General features: G+C 39.9%; 1 protein-coding gene across 2 annotated transcripts in view; it reads right to left on the bottom strand.

Annotated features, from left to right (window-relative positions):
- The window catches only part of ZNF592 (zinc finger protein 592), a 49,931-nt gene that overhangs the window by 4,432 nt on the left and 25,415 nt on the right, over window positions 1-20,084 (bottom strand). Inside the window, exons 4-9 of one of the 2 annotated variants that reach the window (XM_033920275.1) lie at window positions 16,588-16,766; window positions 16,042-16,218; window positions 10,851-11,010; window positions 7,220-7,531; window positions 5,818-5,930; window positions 2,010-2,157 (exon numbers count right to left, since the gene is read on the bottom strand). In XM_033920275.1, coding sequence (XP_033776166.1) covers window positions 2,010-2,157; window positions 5,818-5,930; window positions 7,220-7,531; window positions 10,851-11,010; window positions 16,042-16,218; window positions 16,588-16,766 — 1,089 coding nt within the window. The other variant, XM_033920276.1, reaches the window with a different exon arrangement.

Genomic DNA, 20,084 nt, shown 5'->3' with positions numbered 1-20,084 from the left:
ACATAAGCACTATAACTATACAAACAGAGCATAGGGACTTTGGATCATCTGTTACATTTTTGTTCATTGATACTTGGTTTCTGGAAATCAATTTGGGGACAAATTAATCTCATTCTTGAGTCATGTACCCCTTCTCATATGAGGCGATAATTTGTGGTACGCCACTTCATGTTAAACCTACTTTAGATAAGTGTAAAAGTCGCCTTTTTCTGATCTTGACAGGAATAGGGGTTCAACTGATTACTCATAATTGGAAAAGCCATGATAGGATTATTTTACTTTTTGGTGGGTAACTGTGTACCACTTATAAGTATGAAAGGATGATGGCGGAACATTTGGGGACTAGTAAGTCCTTTAATGATGTATAGAGTCCATTGACTAATTATTTTGCATTATAATTAGGGTCATGTTTCTTTCTTTTTTTCCATTAGATTCCTTACACATCCAGGGGGGGGGCGGGGGTGGAGGGAGGGAATGTATTTTGAGGAGTTAAATTATTTCATTATAATATTGAAATCATATCATATGTATTATTGTTTAGATAATTAAAATAAGGAGGGGAGAAAATGATTGTTTAATGTATTAACTGTATAGTTAAGTGTGTTTTATGTAGTTTTTCTGATTTATCATTTGTATTTCACTATCAAAGTTTGAAAATCAATAAAATTTATAAAACATATAAACAGAGCAACAAACATGCTCGCAGAAGCATCAAATAAGCTCAAACAGCACTCCACAGTACACAAGTAATAGAGAACTCTGCATGGCCCAAAGGGCCGATTGGCCTCCAAGGGACAGACTTGGAGAAGAATATGCTCAATGAGATAGAAGGCAGACATAGGAAATAAACAGGGCAGGGGTCTATAATGACACACCTATCTACTGGAAAAGATATTATCAAGGTAAGATCATAATCTCTTTTTCCAGTGCAATAGGTGTGTCATTCTGGACAAGCGGGATGTACAAAAGCAGTCCCAGAAATCTAGAGTGGGATGACTGTGCTGGCATGTAGTACCGAGTACCCAAAGGCAGAGTCCTTTGCCGCCACATCTGTAGAACTTAGTGAACATATATAGAGTGGACCAAGTCACCGCCCTACACATCTCCACTGGAAAGACTGCCCTAGCTTCTGTCCATGATAAATTTACACTTCTGGTCAAACATGCCTTTATGGAAACGGGACTGTTTACCACAAACAATGTACCGTATACACTCAAATATAAGTCAAGACCCCCATCCCCCCCAATAAGGGTTGATTCAAATATATGACAGGGGCCTAATTTTCAAGTACCCTCCCCTGCCCGGATCTGCACCCAGTGCCCCCAACCTCACTCCCTGCCCTGCCAGGCTCTGCACCCAGCTCTCCTCACTCCCTGCCAGGCTCTGCACCCAGCCCTCTTCCCTCCCTGCCAGGCTCTGCACCCAGCCCCACTCCCTGCCCTGCCAGGCTCTGCACCCAGCCCTCTTCCCTCCCTGCCAGGCTTTGCACCCAGCCCCCCTCACTCCCTGCCAGGCTCTGCACCTCATCCCTCTTCCCTCACTGCCCTGTACAATCTCCCCAAGAAGGGGCCTAAAGCTCTGACTGGCCCGGATGCCTAAGACCCCTCCTATGGGGTGTCCGGGCCAATCAGAGCCTTAAGCCCCTTCATAGTACATCCAGGGACGATAAAGCAAAGGAGAGCTCAGAAAGTCGCCAACAACCAGGGCTGCAGGCTGAAGAAAAGATTAATTTTGAGGGGATGGGGGCATTGTCCCCCAAATGCTGACGCGGCCATGATGAACTGGCAACAATGAAAAGGCCGTGATAAACTGTCCTTGCTTCATCTAGAGGATTTTATAAGAGAGAGGAACATGGAAATCAAAAGAAATCTTTGGTATGCTTAGAATTATATTTAAAAGCATAGTTCTTACCCCTTGTTGGTGTACACAACACTCAGTAATGCCATATATTAAGACAATCCATATGTGCAAACAATGTAGGATATATGTATAATAAAAACACAAATTACTTCTGCTGAATCCTTCTCCACAGAATTCTCAGGGGCTTCTGTTTGAGATGTGTTGGTCAGTTCAGGATGTTTAATGCCATGCATCAGATTGATATGATTCTCAAGCATGGAGGCCTTAGAAAAGGTTTGTTTTTCATCTGTGCAAAATCTAAAGAACAAAGAAAGAAACATTAACTGAGAGATGCCCCACATTGCAGCCCATAGGAGAAGAGAGGAATGCTAGGGGGACAGAAAGAAAGATGTACCACAAAGGTTAAATCCACAGGGGGAAAGAAGTACAGACAGGGCTATCATAACAGAGAAGAATAAAGGGCACAAAAAAGGAAGCACTGCCAGAAAACCTACAGAGAAGATTACTGGTAGTACAATCCACAGTGTAAGTTTTTGCAGAAAGGATAACTATTCATTTCTAAATGGCAGCTAAAGTGCTGTTTCTTTATTATACACCATCAAAATATTCAAAATTCCATCCTGGATTTCTTGGCTACCTTTTCTACATTTTATGTATGTATGGGAGATACATATATCTACTACTGACATAATTCACATAAAACACATTGATAATACTGCAGATATGACAAAGAGGCATCCAGTTCCATATTCATCCAGAACTGAGCCAATCAGGGTTTTAGGTCCCTCCCTGTGCATCCCACGATGCACTGAGAAGGGAAAGGCCCGCTATTTTGGAGAGGCAGGCCTGCGGGCAGGAGTGACTGGACATCCCTCTTGCTGTCTTCTTCGTAGAGGATATGGGGGAGGGGAGGAGCCAGATGACTGAGGCAGGAGAGAGTGGGCATCCCGCTTGCCAATTTTTTTTAAAGTATGGGGGTTGGGTGGGGAGCCTGGCATGGGGAGGGGGGTCATGGCATTAGGGGGTCGGTTCCACAGGGGGGCCACTTGGTGGCAGGAGGGAGTGGGCATCCTTTCTGCTGCTCTGTAACTTAAAGGTAGAGGGTCTGGGTGGCTGAAGCAAGAGGAGAAGGAAGTGACCTGATGTGCAGCGGTTCACTTCCTCCTCCTCCTGCTGCACAATCTCTGCTGGGGAATGGGGAGAGACTCAATGCTGGCACTGAGCAAAATCTTGAACAATAATTACAGAATTCTATGAGGTAGGGGAATTCTGCACAAATTCTGTGCTGCACAGAATTCTCCATTTGATTATCTCCCTGGACTAGAATTATTTTGTTGGCCAACCGATCTATGAAAACATTTAGGGCGTTACATATTGCCTTTAAAGACAAGAAATGTGTAGGATGAAGTTTATCTTGAAAGACAACTAGTCTACTCCCGATACATCTGTGGTGAGAACTATTTTCACAGGAGGAATTTGGAAGGGGACTCCTTTGGACAGAATGGTTTGATCCATCCATCAGATAAGAGTATCCTATAGAGAGCTGATGACACATTATGTTTCAGAGCTTTTGTGTGGCCTGAATTCATTAAGTGTTCAAAATCCATTGGGCTTGTCTCATTCTGAGATGTGCCAAGGGAGTTACATATACTGTCAAAGCCATGTGACCCAACATCTCATGTTGATTTGTTTTATTTTTTAAAGAAAATTTGGTATACTGTCCTTCATAAAGCATATCAGAGTAGTTCACATAATAAGTGTAAAACAGTACATAAAAACCTTAGGGCTCCTTTTACGAAGCCGCGTTAGTGGTTTAACGCCTGTAATAGTGCATACTAATTTGCCGGCCACGCTAACTGCTACCGCCTCCTCTTGAGCAGGCGGTAGTTTTTCAGCTAGCGTGGGGGTTATCGCGCGTTAAAAATGTGCGTGCGCTAAAGCCGCTAAGTAAAAGGAGCCCTTAGTCAAATTTTTTGGAGGAACATAAGGGAGGAAAGTATAGAATAATTTAAACAATAAACTCTTTTTTTTTTTTTTTTAACTGTGAAAACCAAAGGATTTTCATAAGACACACCTATTATAATCAGATTTCTAAAAATTGCAGAAGCCAAATCTTAGATCCCAACCAAAGGACATTATAAATCAAATACCTGTCTAAACAACCAAGTCCCAATTTAAATTTCTCATAGGAAGTTTCTTTACATAGTTCTAAAAGGAAGAAAATTTTATAGGTTTGGAGCCACATAGCTGAATGCTGTATGATGCAATAAATTACACCAGAGTCTTCTTGGGACAACCTCAGCACATGAGGATGGTACGAAAACAACATTTAATGAAGATATGTAGGAATAACTGTATGATAGTGGGCCATATCAAGATCTTAAATGGGGAACAAGAGAAGAGGAGTTATATGATCATTAAACTTAGCACTGTAGAGAAGTCTGGCTGCTGAATTTTGAAGTAGTTGAAAATGTTTAATCTGATATTAAGGGCATCAAATAGATGTGAAATTACAGGAATCAATTCTGCCTCTCTCCAGTGTGAATAAGGGTTTTAGTGGATCAGACATCCAAAAAAATACTTTTATAGGTGAATCTTCCTTGGAGTCCCAAACGACTCCCAGCTATGTAATAATGTTACTAATTGCAATAGGGTATTTACAATTTGAGGAATAAACGATGGAATTTCTGAACAGGAGATTCAAAGTGCCTCATATTTAGTAGGATTATGAACAAGTGATGCTAATCTAGCCAGGTCTTTTATCTAATTTGTCATCTGATAGTTATGTATGTAGTTTTGTGAACCACTTAGCTGTAAACGGTTTAAAATAATTTTTAAATAGATTAAATAAATATATAATTTCTCTTCTAAACTAGTTTGTAATATACTGTCTGAGAAGTCATGAGCATCTATCAGCTGAACCACTGTATTTCTCTAAGAACGGATATCAGGGCTTTGACTGGGACATTTCACTTAAAATGCCACCGCAAAATGAAACTTGGGGGGGAGGGGGGGTCATTAACTCTTCTTCCCCGATGCAAGTGCCGAAGAGTGAGCTATTCCCTCTATGCTTTCTCAGATCTGGCATTCAGTTTCACACATTATGTGTACTTTCAAGTCTTCTGCAGCAGTTCTCTGCAATAGGGTGGAATAACTAATAGCCTCATTACTATCCACTTTAATCTGATGTGCACTGATGCCTACCTCAAGAGTTAATTTATGTGCTAACCTTCTTCTGGGTTAACACAAAAAAGTATGTCCATAGATTTGAAACCACTATTGATATGAATACTTTGCCTATGAGTATTTATACACAAGTGTAATCTCTTCCAGGACTGCCTGATATATAGATAGAAACATGACAGCAGATAAAGGCCAAATGGCCCATCTAGTCTGCCCAACCAATATGTTCAGTATTGGTTATACATGCATTTATGGTAGGTAATTTTAAAAAAGCCATTAGAACTTATCTGCAGGCCTGGTTGTGGTAATCTCAGCAGAAGTAAAAATTATCCAATCCTAAAATTTAAATTTAAAAAACGAGAGATAAAGGAATTCCTGTTCCCAAGGAGTACATATCTATAGACTAACATATTTGTGCAGCTGAAATATTTGAAAATCAGTTTACAAGCTTGCGCTGAAGCTGTCCTCCCTTAATATTATTTTTCCTTTAAATTACTTTGGGTTGAACTTTGTTTAATGAAGGTGGTATATAAATGCAACATAAGATATTTCTCCAGTTCTCTCCAAACAGTAGTAATGACACACTGTCTGGCAAATCTAAAAGGAGAATTTCCCGTCAATAAAACTAAGCAGCTACTACACTTGGGATTTAATTCAAAACTCAGATTCCATCTACTTTTCAAGCAGAGAGGGCAATGGTAAACTGCTAGGGAAAGTCTTTGGATCATCAATACACAAGGTATGATTAACACTGTAGGCTGCTATGATACTTACGAACATGTGAAGACTTTCTTTGATGTATCGTGATTGTTACGGACGTGTTTTCGCAGGCTGTTGGAGGAGTTGAAAGACTTATTGCACTGTCGACATGGATATCGCTTCAGAGACTGAGGAAAAAAACACAGCAGTCTATTTTAGACTGCATCCTGACCCTGTACATCTGCTCACATAGTTACACATAGAATACAAACTATATGTTAAGTAAGTAAAAGTATTGCAAATTCATTACAACTCATCTGAAGCAGTGCATGATTGTCTCTCTCTCTAGTGCTTCAAAAGCATAAATGGGGGGGGGGGGGAGACACACAACTTTTAGACATAATTGATAGAATAGCTAATAAAATAATAACTTAACCAGGGCTGTAATTCTGATGAAAGATGGAAGGGAATAGAAAGCTGGGGAAGGAGCAAGATGGGAAATGGAAGCGCTAGAGAGCATGAGATGGAAAGTTGATAGCTGGAAAATAGAGGGAAAAATGTTGAGAAAAAGGATGTAATCACAACACTAGACGCCCGCCCTTAAAGAGGAAAAAAGGGGTAAGAAAAACTAAAGAAAATTAAGTCTTTTTTTTTTTTTAGTCATGAAGTATGAAGAAAAAAAACAATGAACCAAAGAATAAAAGCAAATTAAAGTTGAAAACGAATGTGCTGAGGGAAGGCAATGGACAGAGGTAGAAAAGATAAAAGGAACTAAAATGAAATCCACAATATATCAGACATGTATAGTGAGGGAATGGAACAAGACAGGAGGCGGCAGGAGACAAGACAAAAGACAGGCAGGAGTTACTGGAAACCGAATTAGCAGTAAAGAGAAAAACTGGGATCATTATAAAAGAAAAATAAAGGGTCCAAACAACAAAGGTAGAAATAAAATGTTTTAGTTTTGAATTTATTATTGGAATATGTTAGCTTTGGGACACACATTCAGTCCAAAAGCAAATGCAATTCAGTTTTTATTTCTCCAGCTTAACTTCTTAGAGTTCTCAGTTCAATTATTATCTTCCTATTTCTAATCTATGATTTCTTGTTCTGTATTTGGTGTCTGTCTAGGTTTTGTGTTGTGAAGTCATCATTTAAATTTGTTTTACATGTGGTAGTAATGGCAGATGGGAGATTAGGGAAGGGGGGCTCCCTCCTTAATTTCTGCCCTGGACTTCAGCATGTCTAATCTCAGTCCTGCTAATGCGACGAAAAAGTAAAAATGTAATGTTATAGGCTTAATACATAGCTGACATAAAAATGTAAACATAACTGATAGAGGTGAAATTCAATTACATTCTTACTAATGTTTTTAAGGATGTTGGCATACATGTTAGGTTGCTGTGATATTTTGTTGCAATTTATGAAGATGAGAAACTCTTGCTGAAATTAGTCAGAAACTAAAAGTTTTACTTACTTTTCCATGGCTTTTCTTCATGTGAGAAATGTATGTTTCACGATCAGGAATCCACTCAGTGCACTCTGCACATGTCCAACCAGCTGCTTTTGGCCTGGATTTTATTTCCTGTGCTTTCTGTTCACTTGAGGTATTCTTTGTGGCAGCAGAAGCAGTGTGTGATTTGCCATTAGCTACTGCTGGCTCTACTGGAGTCACGATGGCTGTAGGTGTAGGTATGGAGCTGGCAGAGGCCTGATTACTGGAAGCTGCTTCTGGTTTCTGTCGAAGAGTTGTAGGATCTTCTGGAATCTTTGGTACACCATGCACACTCTGAGGAGCAATAATAAAATAAGTATGAATCATAATTTGAAATAGCTTATGGTTTATCTGCTAATATCAGATCCTAATATACAGCCTGAGAAAAGCACCCTGGTCTGAACTAAATTAGGCAAATCGGGTTTAGAGTCTATAATGACAATTCTTATGTAATCCACCTTGAACCGCAAGGTAATGGCGGAATAGAAGTCACTAATGTAATGTAATAATACAGTATCTATAGGCAATAATAACTAACCTTGAATAAGCATTAACATTTTTATATTGGCTCAATAAAAAATACATAATTATACCAAAGGGCTATCTTCACTGAATGCAAGAACACTTCACAGTTTGAAGCAAAAACAATTTTTTTAAATATATAATGTGAATCTTCAGTGTGAGGTAATGTGCTCCAACACAAAAAGGAGAAAAACTCCAGTGCTTTACTAGGGCTAATTAGCCGGTGTGAGAATATTACTCACTGTTTTGGCTTCACACCATCATAGGAACGGGCCTTCAAGTCACTGCCACCGAGTTCTGAACTCTCCCTGCGATTGGCTGGCCCAGGAAGGGGGGGGGGGGTAAATGGTGGGCCCGGTGCTTCTGCCATCCTGTTTACGGCATCGGGAAGCAGGGAGAACACGAAGGCAATGCGAGTCTATCACAGAGCCCGGGATGGGCTCCACAATTGACTCATGTTGCCTTCGCGATGTACTGGTCGATCGCGATCGACCTTTCGGGCACCCCTGGTCTAATACCTCCAGTAACTCAGCTCTGGATTCCATATCTGCTTCCAATTTTACAGGAAGCTCTTTACCCAACTGCCTCATGTACTTGGTAAAAGAAAGACTCTCAGGAGGAAATCTCCTTGGTGGTGGGGGAGACGGTTCTGAAGGTATACCATAAGATTCAGAAGCTAACAAATCCCCCTCCCCCCTACTCTGACATTAAACCCGAATCCTGCTTGAGGTTTGTGGATTCTTTGTGATGACGGTACCGACCAGATACTGATGAAAGGGATCACCAGTACTTTGATGTATGCTTCAAAGAATATTTAGACATGGAACATCTATGTTTAGATGATGAATGTTGACGCCCCTACGAAGAACGTCAACATTTTGATGAAATGTCTCGATGTCCCAAGGAAGACCCTCAATGCATCAATGCCGAATCCCGATGACTTAATTGATGCCTTGATGTAGAATTTCTATGTGAAGATGTACATTGATGCTTTGATGATGACTGATGTTCCGAAAAAGACAATCGTCAGTGCTTGGATCGAGCGTCGATATCCTCTGGATACAGACTGACACTCTGAAGATGAAAGTCAACGTTGACTTGAAGAACGTCGATGTGAAGCAGAGCCACATTTAGATGAAGGCTCTGAAGTGGTATCCTGTGTCCTATGAGAACTACACTCAAGCAAAGTTGGTACCGATGAGGTCGGTGCCGACACTGGCGTGGAGATTAGTTTGAACATGTTACTAATCTCTCTGCACAGAATGTCATCGACCTGGGATTAAAAATCCTGTACCATACCTGAGACTGAGCGGGTATCAATGGTTCTGCAGGGCGCCTGGGGGTGGGAGGCACTGCCTGCACAGAAGGAGAGCATCGATGCTGAGGTTTGGCCTGCATCGAGGGACTTGATGGTGACGAGGCCTGCAATACTGGTTGGGAAGTAATAGGCTTCTTAGCAGGTTTTCAAGATGAAGGGAGATCTGATGCCAAAGTCGATGCAGGAACTGATGATGATGATTTGGCCAACATACTGTGAGCGAACATTTTTTTTTGTTAAAGTCGCCAGGCCTTAAGTGAACATTTTTGAAGGGTGGAACAATAAATATAAAATTCCACCCGGTGTTCAGGCCCCAAACACTGGATACACCAGTTATGCAGGTCAATCATAGAAATATGCCGCTGACACCGACAGCACTTCTTAAATCCCGTCTACGGCTTCAACATGGACAGGAAAACTTGATTGGCTAAATTAAACTAAATTTTGAGAGAAAGAAAACTCGCTGATCACAACACTAGACGCCCGCCCTTAAAGAGGAAAAAAGGGGTAAGAAAAATAAAGAAAATTAAATCTTTTTTTTTTTTTAAGTTATGAAGTATGAAGAAAAAAAAAACAGTGAACCAAAGAATAAAAGCAAATTAAAGTTGAAAACGAATGTGCTGAGGGAAGGCAATGCAGCTTCTAGTAACACAACTTCTTCCCTCCACAGAAAATAAAGAACTGAGGTAATCCGAGCCCTTGTCGGGTGGGAAGGTACTCATGCATGCTTGGTAGCAGGCAGTTTTAAAGCTTTTGAATTCTTGTGATTGTGGTAAAAGCGGATAGCGAAGAAAGGTTTGGATAAATTCCTGGAGGAAAAGTCCATTGCTATTAAGACATGGGGGAAGCCTCAGCTTGCCCTGGATCGGTAGCATGGAATGTTGCTACTCTTTGGGTTTTGGCCAGGTAATAGTGACCTGGATTGGCCACCATGAAAATGGGTTCCTGGCCTTGATGGACCATTGGGCTGACCCAATAAGTCTATTCTTATGTTCTTTCCACTGTCCATACCGGGCTCCATGGATGACATCACCCACATATGAGAAAATGCTGCCTGCTTGTCCTAGGATAACCTACACTGTGGGCTCCTTTTACAAAGGCATGCTAGGGCCTTAACACGCGGAATAGCGCGTGCTAAATTGACACGCGCGCTAGCCACTACCTACCGCCTCCTTTTGAGCGGGCAGCAGATTTTCAGCTAGCTAATCTGGTGCATGCATTAAAAACGCTAGCGCACCTTTATAAAAGGAGCCCTATGTGGTGGATGAAAAGAAAATAAGTGTATATTAAATATTGGAAATGCTCTCCTATAAGATGCTTTTGCTGCTGGGCACATGATGGAAGGACACTGCAGATGGTAGGTACCTGATCAGCAGACAAGAATCTTGTTGCCATATAAAAGGCAGACAAGACACAAATGATGTCATTTAACAATGGTTCATTTAAATCCAAAAGCAGCTTCTGCAGCTTTTTTTACTCATTGAATTCAGTTGTCAATGGTCTAAGATGTGTTACGTTTTCACATATTGATACTCGTCTCAAGTTTAATTAGAGACTGCCCCTGTCCCTTCTCTGTAGGCTCTGTCCCTATCCCTGTGTCATTCTCTAGGAAGATATCTAAAAACTGTACTAGTATTGACCAATTTCTGACATGTCTGTCATAACAACAGAAATCATTGTTCAGAAGATAATTAGCACATATCACTAGATTGAGACCATTTCCCAAAGTTTCAAAAAAAAAACAAAACCTCTCTCTCAAGTTCTTGAGCTTACCTTCACATGTTGCATTAGCAATGGTTTCTGCATATACACCAGATCACAAACTGGGCACTTAAACACACACACGAGCAACTTGTTAGTATTCTGGAAAAAGTGTTCATGTAGTAGCTTCTTTCTATTAAACACTGTCTCACAAGAACATTTGTATATCATCCTGGAAAACAAAACAAATAAAAAAAATTGCTTTAAAATCGTTCACTATATTGTAATTAGTAGTGACATGATAGGCATTACTACACTATTATTGCCATGTCCAAATTGCTTTAAATATACGATGGCTGTTCAATAATTTAACTACCTCAGTAGGAAAGAAAAGAGTTTTCAAAAACTTTTTGTTTTATTTTTCAGTATAGTCCCCTGGTAGCTCTATCACTTCATCTACTTTTCCTGCAATGACTTTAACCCCTTTGAAAAAGAATTATTCTGTTTGACCTTCAAACTAGGACATCACAGCTTCCTTGACGTCTTCATCACTTGAAAACCCGTAATCCACGTAGAGATTTCTTCAAAACTCAGAACAGGAAATAATCCAAGGGAGCCAGATCAGGACTGTAGAGTGGATGGATCAGCTGCTGAAACCCACATTCTCAGATGGCAGCCTGTGATTGTCTTGACATGTGCACCAGCGCATTGTCATGAAGAAGCAGAACGCCTGCTGTGAGTTTTCCTCATCTTTCATCTTTGATTGACTCCTGCAAAGCAATCATTGTGTTATGATCCCTAGTTATGATTGTCTTGTGTGGCATGAACTCCAGATGCAAAAGTCCTTCATCATCCCAGAAAACAGTTGCCATGACTTTGCCCGCAGATTTTTCTGTCGAACTTTTTTGGGGTAGGGGATAACTTGTGTTTCCACTGCATTGACTCCATTTTGGACTCAAATCTCTGTGATAGACCCCCAAGTCTTATCTCCAGTCAACAAACGATGACAAAAATTCACTTGGTCTTCATGGAGCATCTCCAAGTTCTCCTGACAGCACTGGAGCCTCGTGGCCTTCTAACATGGCGTTGGCATTCTTGGAACACATCTTGGACATGCCCAACTTTTCGTGAATTATTTTACAAACTGTACCTGCCACGATGCCCCATTTCTTCAGCTAGTCAGGAAACCTTAATTCATCTATCTGACAAAATTAAATCATCGACTTTCTTGCACATTTCTGTGGAAGTTGCTTCCACAGGCTGATCAGTGTGAGGGTCATCTTCAATGGACTTTCTAAACTGCTTGTTCCAAAATTTTACTTTTTAGAATGACGAGGCAGACTCACAATAAACTGCAGTCTGTACACGATTGTCCTCTCCACTCCACCTCACACTCGCGTACAGAGCAGGAAAGCGCTTGCGTGAGGTTATAGCAGTGAGGCGGGCAATGTGCCAGAACAATGGTAACATACCAAGGGCCTCAAAATAGTACCTGGCGGGCCGCATGTGGCCCCTGGGCTGCAAGTCTGAGACCACTGCTCTAGAGCAAGTGCCTATATTTGGGAGATTCCTGAGCAGCAGGTTGTGTTCACTTGTCTGTAAAATATTTTACTTATTCACTACAAATTATATTTCAGAAAAAGAGGTCTCGATCCAAGATAGTAGTGAATTGACCTGATATGGCTATCTCTTGACATTCTGGAGTCTGCTGTCTTCATTATTTCTTTCTTCTTAATGCTAAATCCAAGAGTAAGATAAATGCCACACCGATTAATACCAGACAGCTTTCTATATTCCCTTCCTAGTGGGATTACAAGCAGGACTTTCAGACCAAAAAGGTCAGCATCTGGCTTATGCCTTTTTCTCATCTTTGTTCCCATCCTCAGATGCTACAGACTCCAGAATATCAGAATTTGTGCCCTGTCCTTATCAAGCTTTGGTAGTATGCAGAATGTCCCCTCTTTTGAAGATGCTGATAATATAGCATATATGTTGGTGATTTAGCATCCCAGACACCTGTAGGACTTGCCACAAGAGTTGCAATGTTATGATTTATTCTGTAAAGCAACAGAAAGATTGTGGAACAGAAGATCGGATGTACCAGTCTGTAGTTTAATAACTATCCAAATAACTTAAAACAATCCACAAAGGGTGTATACAGTCACAAGTGACCCACAAGATAAAAACCAAGTAATGTATACAATAAAAATGAATCAACACAGGCCGTGTTTCAGCAAAATAAAAATGCCTTCCTCAGGGGTCTTAAATATAAAAACATAAAAGTCTTAAAACACATGGCTGTCTTAAATATAAAAACATAAAAGTCATAAAACACAGCCTATTTGGGTCATTTTTATTGTATACATTATTTGGTTTTTATCCTGTGGGTCACTTGTGACTGCATATACATACCCTTTGTGGATTGTTTTTAAGTTATTTGGACGCTTATTAAACTACAAACTGGTACATCCGATCTTCTGTTCCACAATCTTTTGTTGTTTTGCTGCTTCATTTCCTTTGTGGAACCTTTTGGTGTTATTTGGATTTTGCTGTTTTGATTTATTCTGTATCATCACATCCCTTGGCAGTTGCCTCTCAACAGGATCTATGACAATTGATAGGAAGACAATTCACAGAAAAAAACTACATGCTTCAAAACACAAAAGCTGAAGGAGGCCAACTTGGCTAAAGTGCACAGTGTAGGTGTTTTAGCTGGGACATCTTTCCCATTGAGATACTGTGTATCACGATTTGGCTATCATCACACTGCACAAAAGAAAAGAAAAGAAGCCTTACATCCACTATGTACTGGATAAGGACATTAAATACAAATGGCAGCATTCATTCATACTAACCTTCTGTCTAGAAGGGAAACTACAAAGGTTGTGTACAATGGAGGGTGCCCAGAAATTATTCCCAGAGATTCAGGACCCCTCTCTCAGTTCTTCAACATCATCATATCATGACTTATCCATATCAGAGATTATTCATATTTATTGAGGGAAATCAATCTGGCAGGAAGATGCCTGAGATTATAGAGGTTAGAGGACATTCAGATTTAATTTAGAATATGGTGTGATTTTAAAGATAATTGAATTCTTGTTTGTATGCTGGAGGTCTATCATATTATTGGAGCTCTTTTTATATTGAATTTTTACTGTAAACCGCTTGGACCTGTCGTATGATCAAGAGGTATAACAAATTTTAATAAAACATAAACCATCAAAGTCAACCTTTTGAGGGGTACAATCATTACAACTACAAAAGAAATGGTAGGGGATAACCCAGGGGAATCAACACCTGACCAACAAACTTCAGATACTCGGATCCGGGACGCCATCAGCACATAACGGCAATATGGAGAGATGTGGTTAATTTGCTGCGATTGTTCTACTTCCACTTCTTTGATGTGGATTTCTATCTAGTTAAGAGTGACTCTGATAGGGTGGAGTACCTGTCACTGGACAGCGGAGGGAGCCCAAACAGTGGAGCTCACTGAGCCTGAGAGGAGAGCTACTTTGCATAAGAGCTGCAAATGCTGCTGGGAACTATCCACTCATCTTGAGTGGATTATGGTGCTGAAAAGAACAGCTCCCAGCAGATTGTTCAGAAGTAAGAAGCTCTTCTGGGAACTGGTCGACCCTCGGGAGGATGAATGCTGGCTTCTAACTCCTGGCAAGCCCTATAAGTAGATATCGTTGTTGGGTACTAATTATACTAAGATATTGGATGCTAGATTACAAAAGGTTTTGCTGGATGTTATCCACTCGGACCAATAGGGCTTTATAATAGGCAGAAAGACTTTTGATAATATATGATGAGCACTAGGTCTCATTGATATAGCTTCCTCTAGACAAATCCCATATTTAATTTTATCCCTTGATGCAGAGAAGGCCTTTGATAGGGTCTATAGGCCCTTTATGCTTGCAGTGATACAACATATTTGTATTTCAGGGACTTTCCTGCACTGGATCCAAGCTCTATAATCAAGCCTTTTTAGCTCCAGCACACTAAACTGAGGAAAAATTAAATTTGAAAGTTATTTATTAAAAGTTATTTAAGCTATGTCTGGCTAATTTTAACAACAGTGATACAAAAGTAGATAGAATTGAATTGCTAATCAATGAGATGGATGTGCTTGTTTTTGAGTGCAAATTAATTCAAAATAGGGTTCGATAGTCGACAAGCAAATATACATTTCATCATCCACCATCTGCAGTCGTTCTCTTTATTAGATTTAATTTCTGTCAGAATTGTAAATCCAAGTTTGCAAATATAAGAAGATCCAAATGGTAACAAAGTGTATGGGAACAGACAAAGATCTCAATATGTATACTTTAGAGGAAAGGTGGGAGAGGGGAAGATATGATAGAAACGTTTAAATACCTACGTGGTGTAAATGCGAATGAGTTGAGTCTCTTTCATTTGAAAGGAAGCCCTGGAATGAGAGGGCATAGGATGAAGTTAAGAGGTGATAGGCTCAGGAGTAATCTAAGGACAGAAAGGGTCGTAGATGTGTGGAACAGTCTCCCAAAAGAAGTGGTGGAGACAGAGAATATGTCTGAATTCAAGAAGGCATAGGATAGGCACCTGAGATCTCTTAGAGAGAGGAAGAGATAATGGTTACTATGGATGGGTAGATTAGATGGGCCATTTGGCCTTTATCTGCCATCATGTTTCTATGTATATAAAATTTGTTCGTACATTCATATACGTAGCCAAATCTTCTTAAACACAGGAATACATCAAGACTAAATTAATCCACCACATAAAGAAGGGAAAAAAACAGGAAACAGAAAACAAAAATTAAACAGCTAGACTCAACAGTGGCCCTGTTTCACACACAGCTACCTCAAGAGTTCTAGCAAATATCCCCCTTCAAAAATCTCCAAATCAAACTCAAGCACAAAACAAAACTGTAAAGGAAAAACTTGTCCCATTATAGGCTCACCAGCCATTTGACTTAGTCCCATGTTGCAAAAATTGATTGTGCTGAATTATGTGGGTACATTTATTCTGATGCCTCTTTTTCTCTACTTTTTGGGGATGTTGCAGTTTTCTTATCACAGGAGTCCATACTGTTTAAATGTTATTTTGAGTTTCTGATTTATATACAGTATAGTTCTTGTGATTTTCATTTTCTTAAAGAAGGCACTGTGAATGGCTTTCTATGATTCTAGTCAGCACTTGAATCTGTCAAGTGCTACCTCCAATTTTATACAGAATTTCTAGACGTGCAAGTGTCACTGTCACAATCACTTACTGAGCAATCTTGTGTGGTGCTGTTGGGTGGTGAGCAGTGATGTGGGCAGTGGTGCTATCTGCTGACTTGAAGGCCATTGGACAAAAAGAACACTTGTGGAAGACTTCACAGTGTTTGTCCTGAAGATGAAGTTTCAACATACCTAAAGACACGCAAACAACTCCACAATGGATGCATCTGTGAAGAAAAACAACTGGAATGAAAAACATCGCAAAACTAATAGAAGAACAAACTCATTTTGCCATAAAGTATTCTCAAATTGTGTCCAAATTGTGTTTTTAACATTAATGAAACTCTAATTAGCATACTGTAAGAAATCCGAGTTCCAAACTCAGTCAAGAACAGAAAGCAGAGTTAAAAAAGTTACAATGTTTATTATTTTTAAAATTAATTTTTCCTCAAAAACATTTAACAGCTGGGCAGTTACTGAGCATCTGCTCAGCAACACTGAACTGCTATTTTGGGAATAATGATCTTCAAGCTTTGACGAGTTGAATTACATTTTTACTTTACAAAATGAACTAAAAAGGCCTCTCTGACACAGACCTGAATCCTACTTTACGTGTATAGTGGAGGCAGTTCTCCTTGACATGCGTTTGGAAATATGCGGAACGGCACACAGTCCCACATTCCGGACAGCAGTAGGGGGATTTGTGTGCGTGGATTCTCTGGTGGGCAGTGTAGCTGCACTTGTTTGGAAGCATCATCTGACATATTTGACAAGTCTGTTCAAGGAAAGAGAAAGAAGGAAAAAAGCAATACCTTGTGTCAACAGCAGAGCACCATATCTAATAGTCTTCAGCCAAGCAGCAAGAGGAAAAAAAAAGATAATAAAAAAAGAGCAAAACGTTTTGACGTTTTGCATAACATTTTGGCTGCTAGACTGAGAGCACAGCTTCAGAGCTTATAGCTTGCACTTTAATGAAGCCACCCATGGCCTGGTCAGAGCTGTAACATTTATAATTGAAGCCAATCACTGGGAGATGTTGATAATCTAAGCTGTGTAATTACTCAAAATCTTTCATATTTGGAGAATGATATTAAAAACTACTACATTTTTTTCTCATATACTTTTGTATTTCCCTCCCTCAACCTTTTCTGTTTAAAGAAAAATGAGGTTCCACTGTACCAATGAAAGCACTCGTGCACTGTTATGTTAACCTTAATCAGAACTCCAGAACTGCAGGGACAAATATAGGAAGAATATAACAGGTATTGAAGAATGAACTCAAAGAACCAGTTGTGCACAAAAACAAGGTTGAACACAAAATAAAACAAAAATATAACTAGCATAAAAAATTAAAAGGAAATTACTCAAATTAAAAGCAGAAAATATGCAAAAAATTTAGCAAGCATGAATCACGTTAATCACTGGCAAGATGTTCTTCCTAAAATCAGAGCATTTAATGCCAAAGGTGACAAACTATCCCCCCTTTTACTAAACCGCGATAGTGGTTATTAATGCAGGGAGATGCACTGCTCCCAATGCTCAAAGAGTTCCTATAAGTGTCGGGAGCAGCGCGGAGCATTCAGCGCAGCTTCCTGCGCTAATAACCGCTATCACAGTTTAGTAAAAAAAAAAAAAAAGGGGGAGGTATGTGCACCCAAATCTCAAGGCAGAATTAAGCCAAAATATTTTACACAGCAACCTCTCAAGGAGATATCTAAAATAAATGATCATTAAAATAGAATAGGAAAACATTTCAGATACAATTTATTAAATTATTACATGGTACAATTTTATTACAAACACTGTAGACAACCAGAACTTGTGCAAAAATCCTCAATTATTTTTTATAATCTTGTCAGAAAATCTTACTGCTGATACTTTCCACAACCGAACTCATAAAGGTGTTCAGACGCAATATAGTGGATCATCAGAAATAGAGGAATTCCATCTACAGTATTTCCACAACAATAAAATGGCTATGATGGGTCTAAATTAGCAGCTATCCTGTTTCCTCAAAACTCCAGGAATTCATACAAGTTCACCAGAATCTGCCCACAAGAAAACCTGTTTTCAAAACATGGTGTCCTTGGGCTACTGAATTGTTTCAGCTATTACACTCATGGCCACATTAATATTTTTCTATACCAAATGGCTTCCTACATCTCCTTCACTAGCTTTTCTAGTGCAAATGGCATACTAGTCTTGACCAATGGGTTATTTATCCCTACTTGTAAGTTGTATAGAAGGCATCATCTATATTTTTCAGCTCCGCCTCCTTTGGCAGTGCTCTGTGATTCCCAGTTCATTCTTCTACACATGAGTTGAAGGTGTCTGTTTTTCTGTGCTCTGTTCTTTGGGTTTTATATTAAGTATTTTTTAAAACCACTTTAGAGGCTTTCTGGTGCCTCAGAACAGCTTAGGTTTCCTGAAGCAGCTCTGCCTCAGTGGAGACACTAACAATCTCAGTTAGTGGGAAGAACCCCAGAAAATCCCCTGGAAATGGTGGACCATTCAGCAGTAGCGCCGTGGGAATAGCAACTATTCCCATGGTAATGGGGAAGCGTCTGCTGCTCTCACCCAACGCCAACACCACCCCTTTGGCAAAACAAAGAAAAGTCACCGTGAGTCCTTTTCTCTTCTTCTTGCGGCTGCCAGACCTGCCTCCCTATGACATCATTTCCAGTTATGAGGCAAAGATAGCAGCAGCAAAGAGAGAAAGAACTCATGGCAGCTTTTATTTTACTTGCCTCCACTGCTGCTGCTGTTAGTCTAGAGAAGTAGCACATCATTTTTTCTCTTTCTCTGGTGTTGGAAGGAGGGAGGGGGTTGTCAGCACTGGCTCTGCTGCTTTAGATAAGAGAGGGAGGGAGTGTGGGGAGAAGGGGGGAGAGAAAGAAATTAAGAAAGAAGGGAAGAAGATGCTAGACCTACAAGTGGGGGTGGGGGGATGATAAGAGTAAAGTTGGAAGGGAGAGACAACTCTCAGTTATCCAGCATCCACCAATCCCCATGGGTGCTGGATAACTGAGATTCTACTGTACTCAGATCCACTTTGAAATACACATATCATATCATTGAAATGCATAGTGGAATGCTTATTGAAGCGGATAAGCTTTTCATCAACTTTACATCTTGCTTCCATTTGACACAAGTTATAATGTAATTTTTTGGTCAACCATTTTCTTGCCACAGAGTTGATTATGTGACCCATGGGTAACACAATAATAATGGATGATTTCAACTACCACTATATTGACTGGGTAAATGTAACATCAGGGCATGCCAGGGAAATAAAATTCCTTAATGAAATCAAGGACTGCTTTATGGAGCAGCTGGTTCAGAAACTGAAAAGAGGCAAAGCAATTCTAGACCTAGTTCTTAGTGAAGCGCCTGAATTGGTGTGAAAATTAATTGTTCTGGGGCCGCTTGATAACAGGAAACCCAATACAATAGCATTTAACTTTAAAAAAGGAGACTATGATTACATGAGAATGGTAAAAAAGAAACTTAAGAGGAGAAACTGCAAAAATCAAAAATTTACATCAGGCGTACATATTATTCAATATCCTGGAAGCCCAGACTAGATATATTCCATGTATTAGAAAAGGAGGAAGGAAGATTAAATGGTGACTAGCGTAAATAACGAATGATGTGAAGGAAGCTTTTAGAGATAAAGAGAATCTTTCAGAAAGTGGAAGAAGGATCTGACTGAAAATAATTGTAAAAGTACAAGGAATGTCAAGTCAAATGGAAGGCGCTAATAAGGAAGGCGAAGAGAGACCTTGAAAAGAAGAATGTGCTGGAAGCAAACACACACAAAAAAACTTTTTAGGCACTCTCAGCGAAATAGAAGGCCATAGCGGAGAGATTAAATTAATTCTTTGCTTTGGACTTCACCGAGGAAGATATGGGAGAGTTACCGGTAAACAAACAGAAAATTGACCCTTAGTGTGGCGCAGTGGTTAAAGCTAGTCTCAGCACCTTGAGGTTGTGGGTTCAAACCCACGCTACTCTTTGTCACTTAATCCCCCTATTGCCCCAGGTACATTAGATAGATTGTGAGCCTGCCAGGACAGCCAGGAAAAAATGCTTG

Source organism: Geotrypetes seraphini, chromosome 14 (genome assembly GCF_902459505.1).
Source record: "Geotrypetes seraphini chromosome 14, aGeoSer1.1, whole genome shotgun sequence".
Lineage (NCBI taxonomy): Eukaryota > Metazoa > Chordata > Amphibia > Gymnophiona > Dermophiidae > Geotrypetes > Geotrypetes seraphini.
This window is presented reverse-complemented; position numbering and strand designations above follow the sequence as displayed.